At 39.2% G+C, this 16,192-nt stretch overlaps 1 protein-coding gene across 13 annotated transcripts in view; it reads right to left on the bottom strand.

Annotated features, from left to right (window-relative positions):
- Positions 1-16,192, bottom strand: part of dmd (dystrophin) — a 235,406-nt gene that overhangs the window by 118,854 nt on the left and 100,360 nt on the right. For 10 of the 13 annotated variants that reach the window (XR_008569972.1, XR_008569973.1, XM_054772711.1 and 7 more), the window contains 10 exons: positions 14,012-14,131; positions 8,644-8,745; positions 8,346-8,453; positions 7,843-8,022; positions 6,834-7,006; positions 6,703-6,738; positions 4,996-5,119; positions 4,189-4,267; positions 2,746-2,858; positions 691-819 (listed from right to left, as the gene is read on the bottom strand). Coding sequence is in view for 11 of the 13 variants with exons in the window: in XM_054772711.1 (XP_054628686.1) it covers positions 691-819; positions 2,746-2,858; positions 4,189-4,267; positions 4,996-5,119; positions 6,703-6,738; positions 6,834-7,006; positions 7,843-8,022; positions 8,346-8,453; positions 8,644-8,745; positions 14,012-14,131 (1,164 nt within the window). In the remaining 2 variants the exon portion in view is untranslated. The remainder of the gene's footprint in view (positions 1-690; positions 820-2,745; positions 2,859-4,188; positions 4,268-4,995; positions 5,120-6,702; positions 6,739-6,833; positions 7,007-7,842; positions 8,023-8,345; positions 8,454-8,643; positions 8,746-14,011; positions 14,132-16,192) is intronic. The other 3 variants (XM_054772704.1, XM_054772705.1, XM_054772728.1) reach the window with 1 other exon arrangement.

The raw sequence follows: 16,192 nt of genomic DNA, 5'->3' as shown, positions 1-16,192 counted from the left end.
AAGTCTTTCATGGCCTTCAAATGTTATATAATAGTTGTTATTAAATGTTCAATGTTATTAAATAGTACTGATGATTGGGGTACACCACAATCTAGTTGTATGTTCTGTTAGATTGACAAATTGCTTCCCGCTCATTAAGTAGCGACAAATCTAGTGAAGAGACTTTTGGAGACTAAAACGTAGAGGTTCTCAAAAGAAAAAAAAGACTACAGTTTTGTCTGTATTTCAGAAAGTTATACATAGGTTTCACTTTTGCGTCACTTTTGTACACAACTTCGGTGCGTTCAAGGCCCGCCGAACAGAGTACCAAATCTCAGCGCTTGACGAAAGCATTATCAGTGAACCATACAGACATAAACATGTAAAAACTGCGGGCTTTCTGACAGAGACTCTGACATGAAGGCATCCAGCAAGCAGGTGCTGCTCAAAAGCACGCAAAAAGGTGGCTCCAGCTTATTTGTGACTTGAAAAAAAAAAACGACAAAAAGAAACCAGAGACGCGAGTTCCAAACATATTTGTTGTGCTTTTTATGTTTCTTACTCACTTTTTGTGCCCCACAATGTTATTTTGTGCAGTTTGGCATTGCGGTAGCTGTTATCTTTCCATTGGACTGTAGGAGACTCGTGAGAAGGCCGAGTTGAGAAGCACTGAGGATTGTGAGGAGCGGAACCAGTTCAAGCTGTACTCACTCTGCATCGGTCCAGTTGCACCTTGAGCGTTTCGGGTTCTGGTGATGGCGGAAGTTGAACCTTGAGCCAGTTTTCACTCGCATCTACTGACTGCACACACTGTTCGTACAAGCTGTAGAATGCCAGCACCTGAAAACACACACACACACACATATGAGAGAAGTCAGTTCAAATAAAGGTGAGACAAGATTCCCATGAGACAAGTAAAATCCATGCTCCATCTGTCTCGCCTCACAGGCTATTTCCCTGATATGTCAGCGGGAGCGAACTCAATCTCCGCCTGCAATAACCTCAGATTGAGTCATGTCACACCTGACCTCTTCAGACGGATACAAATGGAGTCCATGCAGTGTGAAAGACTTGGAAGATATACTCACACTCACACGACAGTCACAATCAAAACAAATTTAAAAATGATATACAGTGTAACGGTGTACAGGTATATATATTAATATATAATAAATGGTAGGACAAAATCATGGCGTAAAGTAAAGTGCCCCGGTTAAAGTGTTTTTTGGTTAAATAACCCAAAACTTTGCCTCGGTTTGTGTACATTTTCCGGGTTGGCATACAACATGGCGCGCATCTTGTTGTGTTGTTAACACACTGCGTGAGTCCAACTGAACAGAAGTCAGCTCCGTCGACCGTCTATAATGTCATCAGCGGTTGACTCTGCAGTTCTGTGCTAACCAACACAGATGGCAGTGTATTAATAACAGAACAGAAAACTGTAAAAACGTGTTTTGTGGTAACATTTTTGTCTTTCTGGAACGGATTAATGGGATTTACATGTGTTCTTATGGGGAAAATTGATTCGGTTGGAGTCTGACCTTATGGAACAGATGAATGACGCTAACCAAGGTTCCACTGTAATTGTAAAAGCCTAAAAACGTGTTTTGTGTTAACATTTAACGGATTAATTGGATTTACATGACTTTTTATGAGAAAAAGTAATTTGGTTAGAGTATGTTTCGGATAGAACTGGACTTTCTGGAATGGATTAATGGCGCTAACCAAATGTATGTCTTCTGATGTTCTGCAGTGACGACGTTTACATGTCTAATTCCATTGTGGGCCAAATGCTGTGTGCATGTAAAACACGAGATGGGGAGATTTCAGCTTGTTTACCTGTGCGAGTTTCTCAGCAAAAAGGAGAATGCTACATGCTGATAGCTAACTGTAACTGGTAGAAAATGTGCATGTGGTCACGAACATTATCATATGTTTTTAAATGATATTTGCTTCAGTGCTTGTGGTTATGGTGCTCCACAAAAAATCACTGACTGGTCCTGTAGTGGCGACTACACTTTAACTATGAAGCAAAGGCTGCAAACATAAAATAAAAGTTAATGTAATGTCTTAACTAAATCAGCGATTCCTAACCACTGTGTCACAGAACATGTGTCTGTCATGGTCCAAAAACTATTACAGCTCGTCATCGGTTAACAAAGTGTTACGACGTTTGGTAGTTATGAACGCGCTGCCAATAATGAATCAAAAACTTAATTTTGGTTCCGCAAACATGCATAACTTCAATGATCAGTTAACGTTTAACACTTCATTATGTCTCCCAAGTGGCAGTATGCCAAAGAAAAGAAAATCCATCACCACGGACGTGAAGATGAACATCATAAAACAAGGAAAAAAGAGGAAACACGCCCACCAATATTGGTCCCAACCGATCAGCTGTCGTGATCATTATTAATCCTAATCAATGCTAAAGAGGACATGGATTCTGTGCGCTGCTACAAGGAGCTCTGGGAGGAGGTTAATCCTTCCAGACTAGCCTGGGACAATATTTTCAAAGTTCTTGTATTTCATCTTTTTATGATTGCATTTTATGTGTCCTTTTGTGTACAGTGTGAGTGACTTGGGAGTTAATTTAGGTAAAAGTTTCGACTTACACTAAAACCCCACATACATCACAGTCTAGAAACGGAACACCTTCTCTCGCCGGCTTAGTCTTGTCGTGTTGTGAATTCATACGACAATTCTTTTTTTTTTTTTAAAGTGATTTATGTAGGTGAAAGTGTAAGAGTGTGTGTGTGGGGGTACCTTAGTCTGGTAGGCCAGCCATACCAGCCTGTCTGCCAAAAGAGCACAGAAGCCCACCCAGCGCTGGTTCAACTGCTCGGCAGCCTGGGCAATGTCCTCAGCCCGAGTTCCCTCTGGTGGGGTAAGGGCGCAGATTCGATAAAAAAAGCGAGAGTAAACACACACACAATGGTCATCCAGACACACTACCGGCCAACATATTTGGATGTGTCTCACATTTGAATCATGACATGGCTGGCATGCATGAGAGGTATTTTTCGACAATATTGTTTGCGTCACACCAGATGCTGGCACAGACGAAGGTTGGGCAGATTGATGCCAATATTGATAGTATCCATACCAAGGTATCGGATCTTTAATCAGGTTTTAGTCCTTTCAGAGGACAGATTTAGGGGGTTAAAAAAAACAAAATATTTGAATGAGAATGAATATTAGTTTTGTTTTTGTTTACTTATTTCACACAATTGACTTTATTTTTCTCAAACAATTGTTCAGTGGATTGACATACATTTGCAATTCAGCAGTCATAGTCCCACAAATTTATGGATTTTTGGTAAAAAAAACAAACACATGTTTTAATCAAAAATCTGCAAGTATTTGTTTTATTTTAATTCATTTCCTATTTATTGTATTATTTATTAATGTTTATGTACTATTATGTCGTATGTAAAAAGGTAGCAATTGTTAATTAATTAACTCAATACCAAAGACATATGAGCCTAGAGTTTGTTTTTCAGAAAGGTGCACCGCACAAATATGCTCATTAGCGCTCAATAAGGTCATGATATCTTACTTTTATGCATTCCCGCACAGTGTCAGCATTTGGGACCAGATATGAGGTGAAAGAAAAAACAGGAAAAATACAGTATAGTAGTCTATCTGTGCAGCATGGGAGAAAGTTAGATGGTGCGTTTAAGGACTGTCAAACAAATTGGGACAAGTCGCCGCTCGCATTAAACATGCATAAAATGCGGGATTTCTAACTACATATTATTTTTTGAATAAAATAATGGCCCATATTTTTTAGTTATTGATATCCCTTTACCTTAAATTTGAGGTATTATCATTGCGCCTCAACGTTTCCTGCGGCCCGGTGGTTGCGGACCCCTGCCTTACAGCATGCTTGGGGATATGATGTGCTTTTCTACACATTTGAAAATACTGAACCTGACACGTTCTGTTTGGGTGAAGGTTAGCGTGTTGGCGAAGATAAAAGACAGGAATGTGAAAGTATAAATGGAATGAATCTCGGCTTTTTGACGGCCTCAACAAGGGCAGCGAAGAGCGCGGATTAGACTCTCGATTGGTGTTTCCATGGCAACGAGGAGGGAGGGTGGGACAGGTGGAGGCGTTGCCATGGGGACAGACAGGGTGCCCGTTGAATGGGTGTGAAAGTATGCGAATGACTGTGTGTGTGTGTGTGTGTGTGTGTACACACAATACCTTGCTCAACCAGTGTCTGTGCCGTGCGCGTGGCTTCTTGGAGCTTTCGGTACTTCTCTGGACGCTCTCGTTCTATCAGCTTCAGCAAAGAGTGACAGGAAACTGAGCTTAAGGATGAAGAAACTTTATACATCACAACAAAAGACACAAAATCCGGAAAACATTTATCTGCATATTCATTCACCACCTTTATGTTACGATTTTTTTTCCTCTTACTAAAAAGCTAACTATAAAAGTTCTGGACTGTTCACATCTTTGTTAAGGCATAAACTTACAAAATCCACAGGGGATCAAATACTTATTTTCCCCACTGTTTATGTGTCTTGAATATCGCATGATGTTTCAATCTCTGAATCGCAACAGAACTTTATTTGAGTGGGCCCCTCCAAAACATGAACAGTATGTTAGGATGGTGAAAGTTCATTTGATTCATTCCACAGTATTTTCAAAACTACCCATAAGAAAGGGGAAATGTGTTAAAAATACAAACAGAAGTCAGAAAAGCCATAAATCAACTTTAAAAAAATCTAGGGCAAAAATGCATACATTACAGTACAGTAATTTTATAAAAAAAATAGAATGGAATATCAACAATGTAATATGAATACATATGATCTTCTCTTTAATTAATCAATTTGAATATATACTTTTTATAATATATTTGAAGATTTTTTTAAATTTGCTGAATTATTTAATGTTAGTTATTTACATTTTTTGATTGTTTTATTATTATGTCAATGTCAATCACAACAGCAAATGATTAGCTTTGTAAAGGAAGTATTTCTCTCGTCCACGCGGTGTTTGTACCTGCACTTTGTCGTACAGATCCTGAATGCTGCCGTCTTTGCGGGAGACAGAGAACTCAGGGCTCTGCAGGATGGCCTCGCCTCGAGTCATGTAGCTGTGGACCTCTGTGAAGTCCACGTCAAACCTGAAGGATGCGCCACCTTCTATTACTCCCACTTGTTTTATAATACTAAATACATTATAACTTACATTTAAATTTGTTTTTTTTCATCTGTGAATATAAACTGGTACTACTACCACCACTTTTATAAGGCTACAAATATCAGAAACAAATCCAACATACAATGGATACTAAGAACTTCTATGTACTTTAATGTACTGTACTGTAAGAAAAACAGCCTCAGCTTTGTGTTACAGGTGGCAATGCGTATTATTATTATTATTATTATTACTCAACATTTAAACTTTTTCTTGTTACATTTAGTTTTTTTTTGCTCATTCTTCCATTTTTTTCTGTCGTTTTCTCATCTAATTGTATTTTTAGAATGTGCCGCGGGCCAATTAAAAACAACTTGCGGATGCAAATGGCCCCTGGGTCCCACTTTGAACACACCTGGTGTTAGGCGGACTTATGTATCTAAAATGGTAACCCCGCTCTCACCCAACGTCAGACGGTTTCGTCTTCTAGAGCAAATTTTCCATATGCATTTACATATAGACAGCCAACTGTGTTATTTGTCATATTTGCTATACTTTGATTTTTGCACAAAGTAATCAACACTTCGGTTCGGTGAGGCCATGGAACACGACTTTCGGTCGGCCTCGAAGAGGTTCTGGCAAACTGTTCGGCACCTCAGAAAGGGGAAGCAGTGCAAAATTATTAGAATATAACACTAATTTATTTAAAATGTTAAGTTCTGTTATGTTATTATGTCATGTTATTTATTTATTTATAATTATTTAAATTTCAAAATGCATATATGATACATTTATTTTTTGTTAAATTCTTTATTTAAGATATCATAAATAGGTTCTTCATTTTAATGTATTAATTTTGTTATATTTGTATTTGTTTTATGTATTTATTACAATTGTTGTTTAAAATGATTTTGTTTATGAATTATTGATTTATTTGTAATTAATAAATGTTTTATATAATGGGTGTATATTATATGTCCAGACTAGTATGTTGTATATTTGTAGCATACAGTATATAAGGCTGACATATCTTATATATGCTACAGATATACAACACTATATTTCATCATATACTGTACATCATCCATCCATCCATCTTCTATGCCGCTTATCCTCACTAGGGTTGCGGGCATATGCTGGAGCCTATCCCAGCTGCCTCCGGGCGAGAGTCGGGACTGGTCACCAGTCAATCGTAAGGCACATATACCTGTACTCTACATATTATATACATTATAGGATTATAAGACATAATCAAAAGCTAAAGGAGCTAAGCTAATCAAACTAAATCTGGTCATTTTAGTGTGCATTAAAATCTAACAAATGAGAGTTCTTAACAGTGACAGGGGCTGTCCTGGCTGGTCCACTGATATTAAAGTCGCTGAACCGGTGGTAACCATGGTAACACTCAGAGACACCAGTCCCCTTATTTCAAGCCGCTGGAGTGTCTTGACATTTTGAAGCTGTTATATAAATGTTTGATTATTACATGGTATGGACTTACTTCTACTGTCTACTTTGGTACTAATGTCTTTCTTAGCATCAAATAATGTACCGAGTGTCATCACCTACCTGCTGAGAAAAGTCAGCAGAAACGGGTGCATGTAACTGAACGACGCACACAAGTTAGACAACAGCACAACCTTGACTGTTGCATAATGCAACCAATAAGAACAGACAAAGTTAACCTCAAGTGCACCTACCTTTTCCTGAGTTCAGAGTCCACAACCACCTGCCTCTTCTTCTGCGGCGGTGGCGACTCTCGCGCTTGACGCAGTGCCGAAACCTTTTCCCTTGTTGTCACCTTGGTGGCGCTCGCCGTCACGGAGTGGGACACTTCAGACTGTAGGGCCGCTGCACCGACGGCTGGCGAGAGCTGAAAGCCCATACACCCAAAGACTGTTTGACTAATTGCACTTTAGAAAAATGTAATGATGCTGCGGGCCACATTTGTACATTAAAAATGCTAAAACCAATTCAATGTAGGTCAATATATGCTGCTTTTGGAGCTCTTGGTCAGGGTGGAGCGTGTGACTTGATGTCAACCCAGTGAGCAACCGCAACTCTCACTATTTAGCTTGTTAGCTTCCCATCGCGAGCAAACGATGCTAATTAAAGAGCGAAGGGGAGTGTTATTCATGTAGTATGTTACACTGATGAGACAGTAGCCAGTAAAAAAAGAACAAGGAACTGTGAACATGTGTGTGTCTTTACTATATCTTATTTGTGTTTTATTTTCTTCATTTTGTCTAGTATACTGGATAATACTAGTGTAAAGGTGATGATAGAGGTGACATTTCATGTGTAGAAGGCTCTAACAATGTTAAAAAACTTATTTAGCAGATTGTCAACAGGTGTTCTATGCTCTAACTATGAAACTATTTAATTTATAAATAAGGAAGACTAGTTTGCGGAAATTCACTGGATCCAATTAGCCACGATGAATGTGTATATTAGACATATGTCCAGCCTTTCAGGACACCTTGTATAACTACCTGATAGTGTCCCGATAATTTTCATCAGTGAACTGTTCTCTGTATGATGCAGTGCAGGTCTACACCACGACAAACAAAATAAACATTTTTTAGTTCATTTCTGAAACATGACAAAATTCCCAGACATGCGTCACTGCTGCTGGGCTGCTGGACTTTGGTTCTGCTAATGAACGTGTGTGAGAGGCTTCAGAAGATGAAATGTTGTGCACTCTTGTACCTGGGAGCTGATCATATCCAGACTCTGAACGAGTCGGTCCCAGCGTTGAGCAAAGCTTTCCAGTCTGGCCTCCAGCTTGTTGGCCACCTCCTTGTTCTTCACGCTGGACAGCAGGTCCTGACTCATGGAGCAGAGCTTGTCCATGGTGGGGCGCTTGGCTTCCAGGTCTGTCTTTACAGTCTGGTAGAGTACAGAGAAAAGCATCACGGTTTGCATCCTATCTTATTTTTAGTCACTTCCTGTCTCTGTTATGTGTTTTCAGGCAGCTTGGTCTTGTGACGGCGCATCAAGGCAAGTATCACCATTCTGAAGCCCTGCATCCACACCAGAGAGACTATGCCTCATGGTTTCTCTGTGTTTACCTGAGTTCTGTTTGTTTGTTTTGCATATTTTGTACTACCATAAGTAAACATTGCGTGAACCTGGGGGAAACACTGGAATCTGTTATTGTAATGTAACACAAAACGATTTTACTACAGATTTGATTTGTTATAAAGACTCACAGCAAGATGGCGGAGGCAGGCCGTGGTCGCGGCATGGTCCTTTACGCCAGGGGTCTTCATGGAGCGAACCAACTCCTCCTTCTGTGTGAGCCACGAGTCAAATAAACACTGATGGAGGAAAAGAAGGCAGGTGACACGAGGGAAGAAGAAAGGCGGTGGCTCTAATAGTGTGCAATATAAAAATACAATATCCCACTATGATAAATATTGATGAGGGGCGCATACAGAAGGAGGTTATATGGAATTGAAGAGGAAGAAGGCTGCGTGTTGCACACCCACACACGCGCACAATCCTTACTTGTTCGTTGGTGAAGTGCTGCCATTTCAATACAATCTCCTGCAGCAGAATCCAGCGTTCTTCTGTCCATCTACAAATGGCTGCCCAACGGTCGCCTAGCACCTGTACACACACGCATGCACACACATTTCACGCTAAATTGTCAGGGTTCCCCTGTTCGTGGTACCAGTTATATTCCTCTCCATGCCTAATTTGGAGTTTGACATCTCCCCCTTGAGGGAGGAAAGGCAACAGGACTGTCGAAGGACATGTCACGTTCTGTTTTTGCGTCCTTTATATTTGTTCCGCCAACTGGTTTTGGTTTTCAGACAGTGGCTGAGGAGGTAGAGCAGGTCATCTATGGCTCCAGATGTAGTTACCACCACCAGTGTGTGAATGAATAATAGGTCACTTTGAAACTATTTCTTATTATTATTTTTGTATTTCCTCCACAGATTGCCTTACTTCCAGTGTGGGGCGGAGCAACGAGGCACACCTGCAGCCACCTTCAATTAGTGTTGTTTTACCACGCCAAGAACTGAGAGTGCTGCCTTTCCTTCCTCATCCGCCTCTAGTATCCAGGTTCCTCATCTTCCTGGAAACTCTGTTGCTCCGCTCTAGCTGCCCCTTTTTGTCTCGCTTTTTTTTCCTGTTGTCAATGTACCTCGTATTTTGCAGTGGATGAAAACCATATTCTTTAGTTCTTTGTCTGCTAAGAAGGTTGTTTGATTGTTGGGTTTTGTGCTTATGGACCAGGATGGATGAAATCCTGCCCCAAATGGAGGAGTTAAAGTACCTCAGGGTCTTGTTGAAGAGTGACGGAAGGATGGCACACGAGAGGCGGAATAGTTCAGCATCTGCAGTGATGTGAACTCTGCATCGGCTCGGCCTAGTAAAGAGGGAGCTGAGCCAAAAGGCAAAGCTCTCAATTTACCAGTCGATTGACGTTCCTACCCTCACTTATGGTCATGAGCTTTGGGTAGTGATGGAAAGGACAAGAGCGGCCGAAATTAGTTTTCTCTCCGTAGGGTGGCTGGGCTCTCCCTTAGAGATAAGGTGAGAAGCATTGCCATCTGGGAGAAACTCAGAGCAGCACCGCTGCGCCTCCGTACTGAGAGGAGCCAGATGAGGTGGCTCAGGCATCAGGTCAGGATGCCTCCCGGACACCTCCCTGGGGAGGTGTTCAGGGCACGTCTGACTCGCGGTCCGCCAGGAGGAGTTGGACGAAATAAAAAGGGAAAGTCTGGGCTTCGCTGCTTAGGCTGCTTGCCCCCACGACCTGATCTCTGATAAGCAGAAGAAGATGGATGAATGAATGGCTTACGGACTATTTGTGACTATTTGTTTTTTACGGACTCTGCCTCTATCTCTGTATCCAGGGGCCAATCCAAAACCCAAACATTATAGGCCATCCTGTATTCGACATCATTTAAAACAGGGGTGCAAAACTGAAGACACGTGGGTCAGATCCCGTCATCCACTTCCTTTCACGTGGCCCCAAAATAATGGCAAGAATGTAGAAATATTGCATCACACAAGCAATGTGCGCTCCATGTATTTAACGACAAAGAAGGGGTATGCGGTAACTGTTTTGTGCAGAACAGGCTCATTAAAGCTATTTATGCATCAATAACACCTACTTGGTTGTTCATCTTTCTTGCTAAATGTATTTGTTCTTTTAAATTTTATCCATCTCCTACTATACCCCTCTTTTTTCCATTCTGTTTCCCTCCTTTCTGCCTAGTGGGAAATAAGTATTTGTGCATCTTCTTGCCATTATTTTTCATTGGCTTACTTCTGATTCCAAAACTAGTTACCCTCAATGTCTTGTAAACCCCCCCCCCCACACACAAATCAAATCCAGGGGCACTTTAATAATATCTTTCACAGTTATAACTGGCCCTCAGACGAAAGCATAGCGGGAGGGATCCTGAAGAAGTCAACATGTATTTGCATTTTTACAATTCTTTGTCCTCTATTCTATTTAGCTCTACTATCCTCCATTTGGCTTTAAAATGCGCTGCAGGAGATAACAAAGCAAAAGCTCCACTTGAAACAAATCACGTGCGCTTAACAATGCCATGTGATGATATGTATCACTACTAACGCATGCTCCGTTTCACACTTGCTTTGTGGGACTGAATTATTTAGCACGCTTGAGTCGCTGTTGTGTCGTTAACTGATTTGCTCCGAATCCTTCCCGAATAAGAGAGATTTTAATTTTTAAAGGTCTGTTTAAACCCTTACAACCCCTGGACCTGAGAGGCTTTCAATGCAAAAGACAAAATGCGCAAGAATTTAGTGTGCAAGTGCAAGGTCTACATCAGCGGTGTCCAAACTTTTTCCACAGAGGGTTACGTAGAGAAAAATGAAAGGATGCAAGGGCCACTTTGATATTTTGTAAAGATATGCTAAGAAGTTATATATATTTCAAGAAAAAAATGCATCTCAGCTTTGTGATATTAGTGAAAAAGCCCATTATAAGTATGAACTTGGATCTTTGCTTGGATGTTGTTTTTTTTAATTTTCCAAATATTTCAATTTTTTTCCTAAATAATCTTCATTAATTTGCTCCTCGTAATATTATGACTTTATTCTCATAAATTTATAATGTTTTCTCCAGCCTAAATTTAAATAAAATTACAACTTAATTTACAACTTAATATATTATAATTTTACTTTGTTTCTCACAATATTACAACTTTAGAATATAACATTTTTTATTTCATATTTCAAATATACGCTACTAAAATTATTTACATTAATTAATTATTATTTTTCATCATGATTTGATGAGATATCATGAGTTTATTATTTTTTTACACATTGGAAATTACTGGAAAAATTATTTTTTTGTCACAGTAAATGTTTACTTTAATTATACATGTAAACCAGGGGTCACCAACGTTTTTCCTTGTGAGAGCTACTTTTACAAAATGAAAATGGCCAAGAGCTACTCATTTTTGTAACATTTATTTTCAGAGCTTATTTTAAACCCAAACAAAGCGGATATGCTTGTTTTACCAGAACATTAACAAAATGCTGGTGTCCACAACTCACATTTTGTATTTCAGAATGCATTTCTTTCTGCTGTTCTTTCATTATTAACTGAAAACCTGAATGAAAAGCAGGCTTGCGGGCACCTCATGTGGTCGTGGGGGGCTACCTGGTGCCCGTGGGCACCACGTTGGTGACCCCTGATGTAAACCATGTGAGAAAACCGTAGTTTATGTATCTGGTAGTATAATATTAGGTAGTAAATTTTGTATATTGTTTTTGTTTTGTACATTTGAATAATGATACTTTAGTAACATTTACTTAAGTAGGATCAGTAGGGGCACGTTTTGAAAATACTAAGTAAAATCTACTACAAAATATACTAATCTAGGGAGCTCATGAGCTCTCTCTGGTGGCCCTTCAGGGATGGCTGCTGGGCACTCATGGCTGCCATTGGCCAATGAACTGCTCTGCTAGGAGTAATGCATTATGGGTAAAAGTTAAAATAGCTGTTGTTATTTTAAACTCGTATTGGTACTTGTCTTGTATATTTACTATCTTTTGAGTGTTAAGTTGTTGTGCGATGATTTTAGCGCTCTTTATAAGATGACACTTTGAGTCAGACTGTTACAGTATATTGAGTAATGACCTCATGCGATTTCCGACGGATTGACAAGCTCTTTGAGAGTTCGAGAACTCTTTGAGAGCACAGTATTTAAACGATTAGTAGTTCTGAATTAGGAGACGTCACAATTATTAGTACATGGTCATAAATTAGCTGCACCTCTGTATAAGCTGCAGGGTTCAAAGGTTAAGAAAAATACACTGGAAATTACGGTATACATAAAAAAATGTAGGATGTTTTTAATAAGCAAGTGGGGATTACTTGAAAAAATATACACAATTTGCAAGCACAGTCAAAGTAAAAATGACTACACATTTTTAAGTGAAGTTTTATGAGGTAAAGCAATATGCTGATAAATGTTACTTAAGACTTAAGAACTTTTTTGTAATCATTCTTAAAAAGCAAGTAGAGCAAGTAATATTTACTCAGATTGCCTACGTGGAAAAAGTTACTGAGCGTTTTTAAAATAAATGTTACTACAGATTTTTTTCAGTGCAGGACTTTTTCTCATAATATTTTGAGTTAATTCTCATCAAATTAAAGCTGTTTTTCCATTTGTGTTGTTTTTTTTTTTTTTCCAATTTTCCAACTATTTAAACAATTTTTTTTCCCTCATATTTATGACTTTATTCCAATAATATTTTGACTTTATTCTTGTAACATAACTTTTTTCACAGCCTAATTTTCCAAAAATGACAACTTTATACGTTATTATGTTTGTTTTTCATATCTTACAACTTAGAAAAAAATAACTCTTTTTTTGTTTACATTATTTTTTCCTCATATGATGTTATCCTCATATTATGACATTTTCTCTTTCAATTACAACTGTTTTCTCTTAACATTTTGACTTATTTTTTGTAAAACTAATAGTCATTTTCCATTTTTGCTGTATAAAAAAAAATTGTTTTAGCTTTGTTGAAATATATTTTTTAGAATGTGCCGTAGTCCAATAAAAAATAGCCACGGGCTACAAATGGTCCTCCGGCTGCACTTTGGACACCCCTGGTTTCATGGATTATGTTGGTATGAATGTAAAGAAATTATTATTGTTAGGGTCGGTTGTTATGTCCGATATTGTAAGTACATTTATTTGTATTCACTCACAGTGCAGCCTTGCCACATCCAATATGGTAAAAATGGTATGTTGAATGATAACAATAATAATACGTTTTTTGAGCTCTGTCATCACTCGCTTGCTAAATAAATAGTTACTTCTTCCTCCCAGGCTTGTGAGCGGTACAGTATTAATTACTTGATTCAGTGATGTTGATGTTGTAATTGTGCAACAATCACAGTAAAAACTCTATATCGGCTTTCAATGTCGGGAAAAAAATGAACTGTTGGCCGATATCACATTTTTATGTCAGTATCGAGCCGATAATTATCGGTGGACGATAATTATTGTAGATATGAAATGTACATATCTTTACTGCTGGATAAGCGTAAATGAATGAAGTTGTTTATTCAGTGAGTTTTCGTGATCAAGGAATCATACATGTAATTGTACTTTTGGAAGGGTTAGCCTTCAAAAGGTGCTAAATTTGTTGCATTAGTGTTTTGTTTTATGAAATTATCAATTGTTTTTCTAAAGTGGGTCTGGTTCAGCTTTTAGCTGACGTTCTTCCGGTTATGTGGATGTATAGCATGTGTATATTGATGCAAGCATCACGTAGCAGTTACCATAGCAACACAAGGGGTAACAGGTTCAAAATTGGTCCAGAACAACATCTGGAGTACAGTAAAAAAGGTTCTGGTCCAACTTGCCTGAAGTTTACTCTCCAAGGCGGCGGTGGCGCTGTCACCGCTAGTCTCGTCCACCACCACCACCATGTGGGTGAGCGAGTTGACACGGACCTGCTCCAGCTCCAGGTCCTCCTGCAAGAGCTGCAAGAAACACTTCTTATTGAGTCTTTTCACATGTTTTGTATTTTCAATGAAACAATCATCATAGCAATTATACTACAACTAGAGAAGGCAATTTGTGTAGAATTTGCTTGTGAATTCTGAAGAGCTGAGGCTGAAATACTGTGCAGAAAATGGGGAATTATTGCGAAAGTGCGCATTTCTGGGAGTTGGAAAATAGAATGTTGGAATGGTTTGAATGGGTTGTGAAATTTAGAAAAATGCCATTCATTTCAATGGGACTGTAGAGAACATGAATGTTTTGAGTTGCGTGTTGTTGTGCTGAAATGGTTTTAATCGGCTGAGAAATGTGGTAGTCAGAATTCTCAAGCTCAAATGGCATTTGTACTTGGGGTATTTGGGAAAAATATTCTAATTGAACTAAAAATATTTCTGTTGTGTTAGGAATTCAATATTTTCCACTCTGTCCTGGATAGGTATTGCAACATATCGTTGCGTTTGTACACAACAGAGATAACACATGATAACTATGACAACATGACAACTATGGCACTTGCCGGAGGTCTGCGTTCTCCGAGTGCTTTTCTCGTTTCATTAAAGTCACCCTTCAGTCGTCTGGCTGAGATGCTCAGCCCTCCTAGCCAAGATTGGATGAAACCAGATCAGACCAATGCACCAACAGTTAACAGGAAGTTGCCTGGTAATTGGGACGGCCTCCACAGCAGGCTTAAAAGGAAGAGGAACTCAGTGTCACTTTAGAGGTTGCTTGGACTTCGCTTAACCTTGGTTGGTGGGCTGACCGTTCCCTCCAGCGCTGGCATTACAATTGCTTGTATCTACTCCTTTTAATATAAAATCGTAAACCTTATTTGAGACTCTTAGCATTATTTCACAACCGGTAGAACAAAAGAATCTAGGTGGAATTCCAAACAGTTGGAATGGTTTAAAATCAGTTGATATGCGATGAAATGCGGAACTTGTAAAAAGTGTCCACTCATTCTCAATGGGAATTACAGAAAATATGGTGATTTTTTTGGAATGTCTGAAAAGATGGCCTGCATGTCCCAAAGGAGGTGAACATTTTGATGTTAAAATGGTGTCAATTTGTAGCCAAATGAGGACATAGTTGAACATATAAAAATATAAAAAAGAATGAGAATAACGAATAAAATAATTTTGCCGCGGAATAACATGTAGAACACATACATTACAAAATGTAAATACTTTACGTGCTATTCATCACTCATACAATTACAATAAGCAGTACATCCGTTTATCAAATTTGTGAAGGGGTTTGTTAGCAGGGTACTTTCAAATATTCAAGAGTGGATCAAGACAGAAGATCTAGGATTATCATGTATTCCACTTCAGCGGTTATTTCTGCTATGTACGCTTCAATTAGTGTTAGTATGAAGCAGTGCAATGCAAATTCCCATCAAAATAATGAACCCATTGCTAGAGTCCTACTCATTACATTGAGCATGTGTACCTAATGTTGTGTCTGACACCTTGCCCACGCGGGAACGTTTTGGGGATTTTTTTTTTTTTGGCGGGTTGAAAAAAAGTCACGTTCACACTGTGCCGGATTACTAAATAGACAGGAACGGACGTGTGGCGCTGTGAACAAACTCGTGGACGAAACCATGTGACACGGCAAACTATAGAAGAAGAAAGAATGCGTAACTCGGTTGTCCTCCGCTTTCCAAGGCTCGTCTGACTTATGACAAAGTGGAAAGACGTGTGTCATTTTGGGATATAAGACAAGAAAATACCAGGAGAATGTCGACTGGGGTGAGGCAGGACACTCTAAATATTCAGATATTATGTTGGATTGTCGCCAAAGCTCACTTCTGGTCACGTGACGGCGACAGGTCGCTGACGTCATCGTTTTTAAAAAGTAGTGGATTGCTAGTCCATACGGAAACGACGAGCCAATGTTTTCAGAGTTTCCCACTCTGAAAAATACCTTTCCAGAACCAGAACGCCGTTTCCGTGTGAATGAGCGGCTAAAATACTTTGCCGTTTTGACCTGACAACTTTTCCGTGTGCATAGCCCCTGAATGTGCTGTGTTTGTGGAATAA

Source organism: Dunckerocampus dactyliophorus, chromosome 1 (genome assembly GCF_027744805.1).
Source record: "Dunckerocampus dactyliophorus isolate RoL2022-P2 chromosome 1, RoL_Ddac_1.1, whole genome shotgun sequence".
NCBI classification, from domain to species: Eukaryota; Metazoa; Chordata; class Actinopteri; order Syngnathiformes; family Syngnathidae; genus Dunckerocampus; species Dunckerocampus dactyliophorus.
Note: the sequence above shows the minus strand (reverse complement) of the source record. Positions and strands in the feature narration are given on the sequence as shown.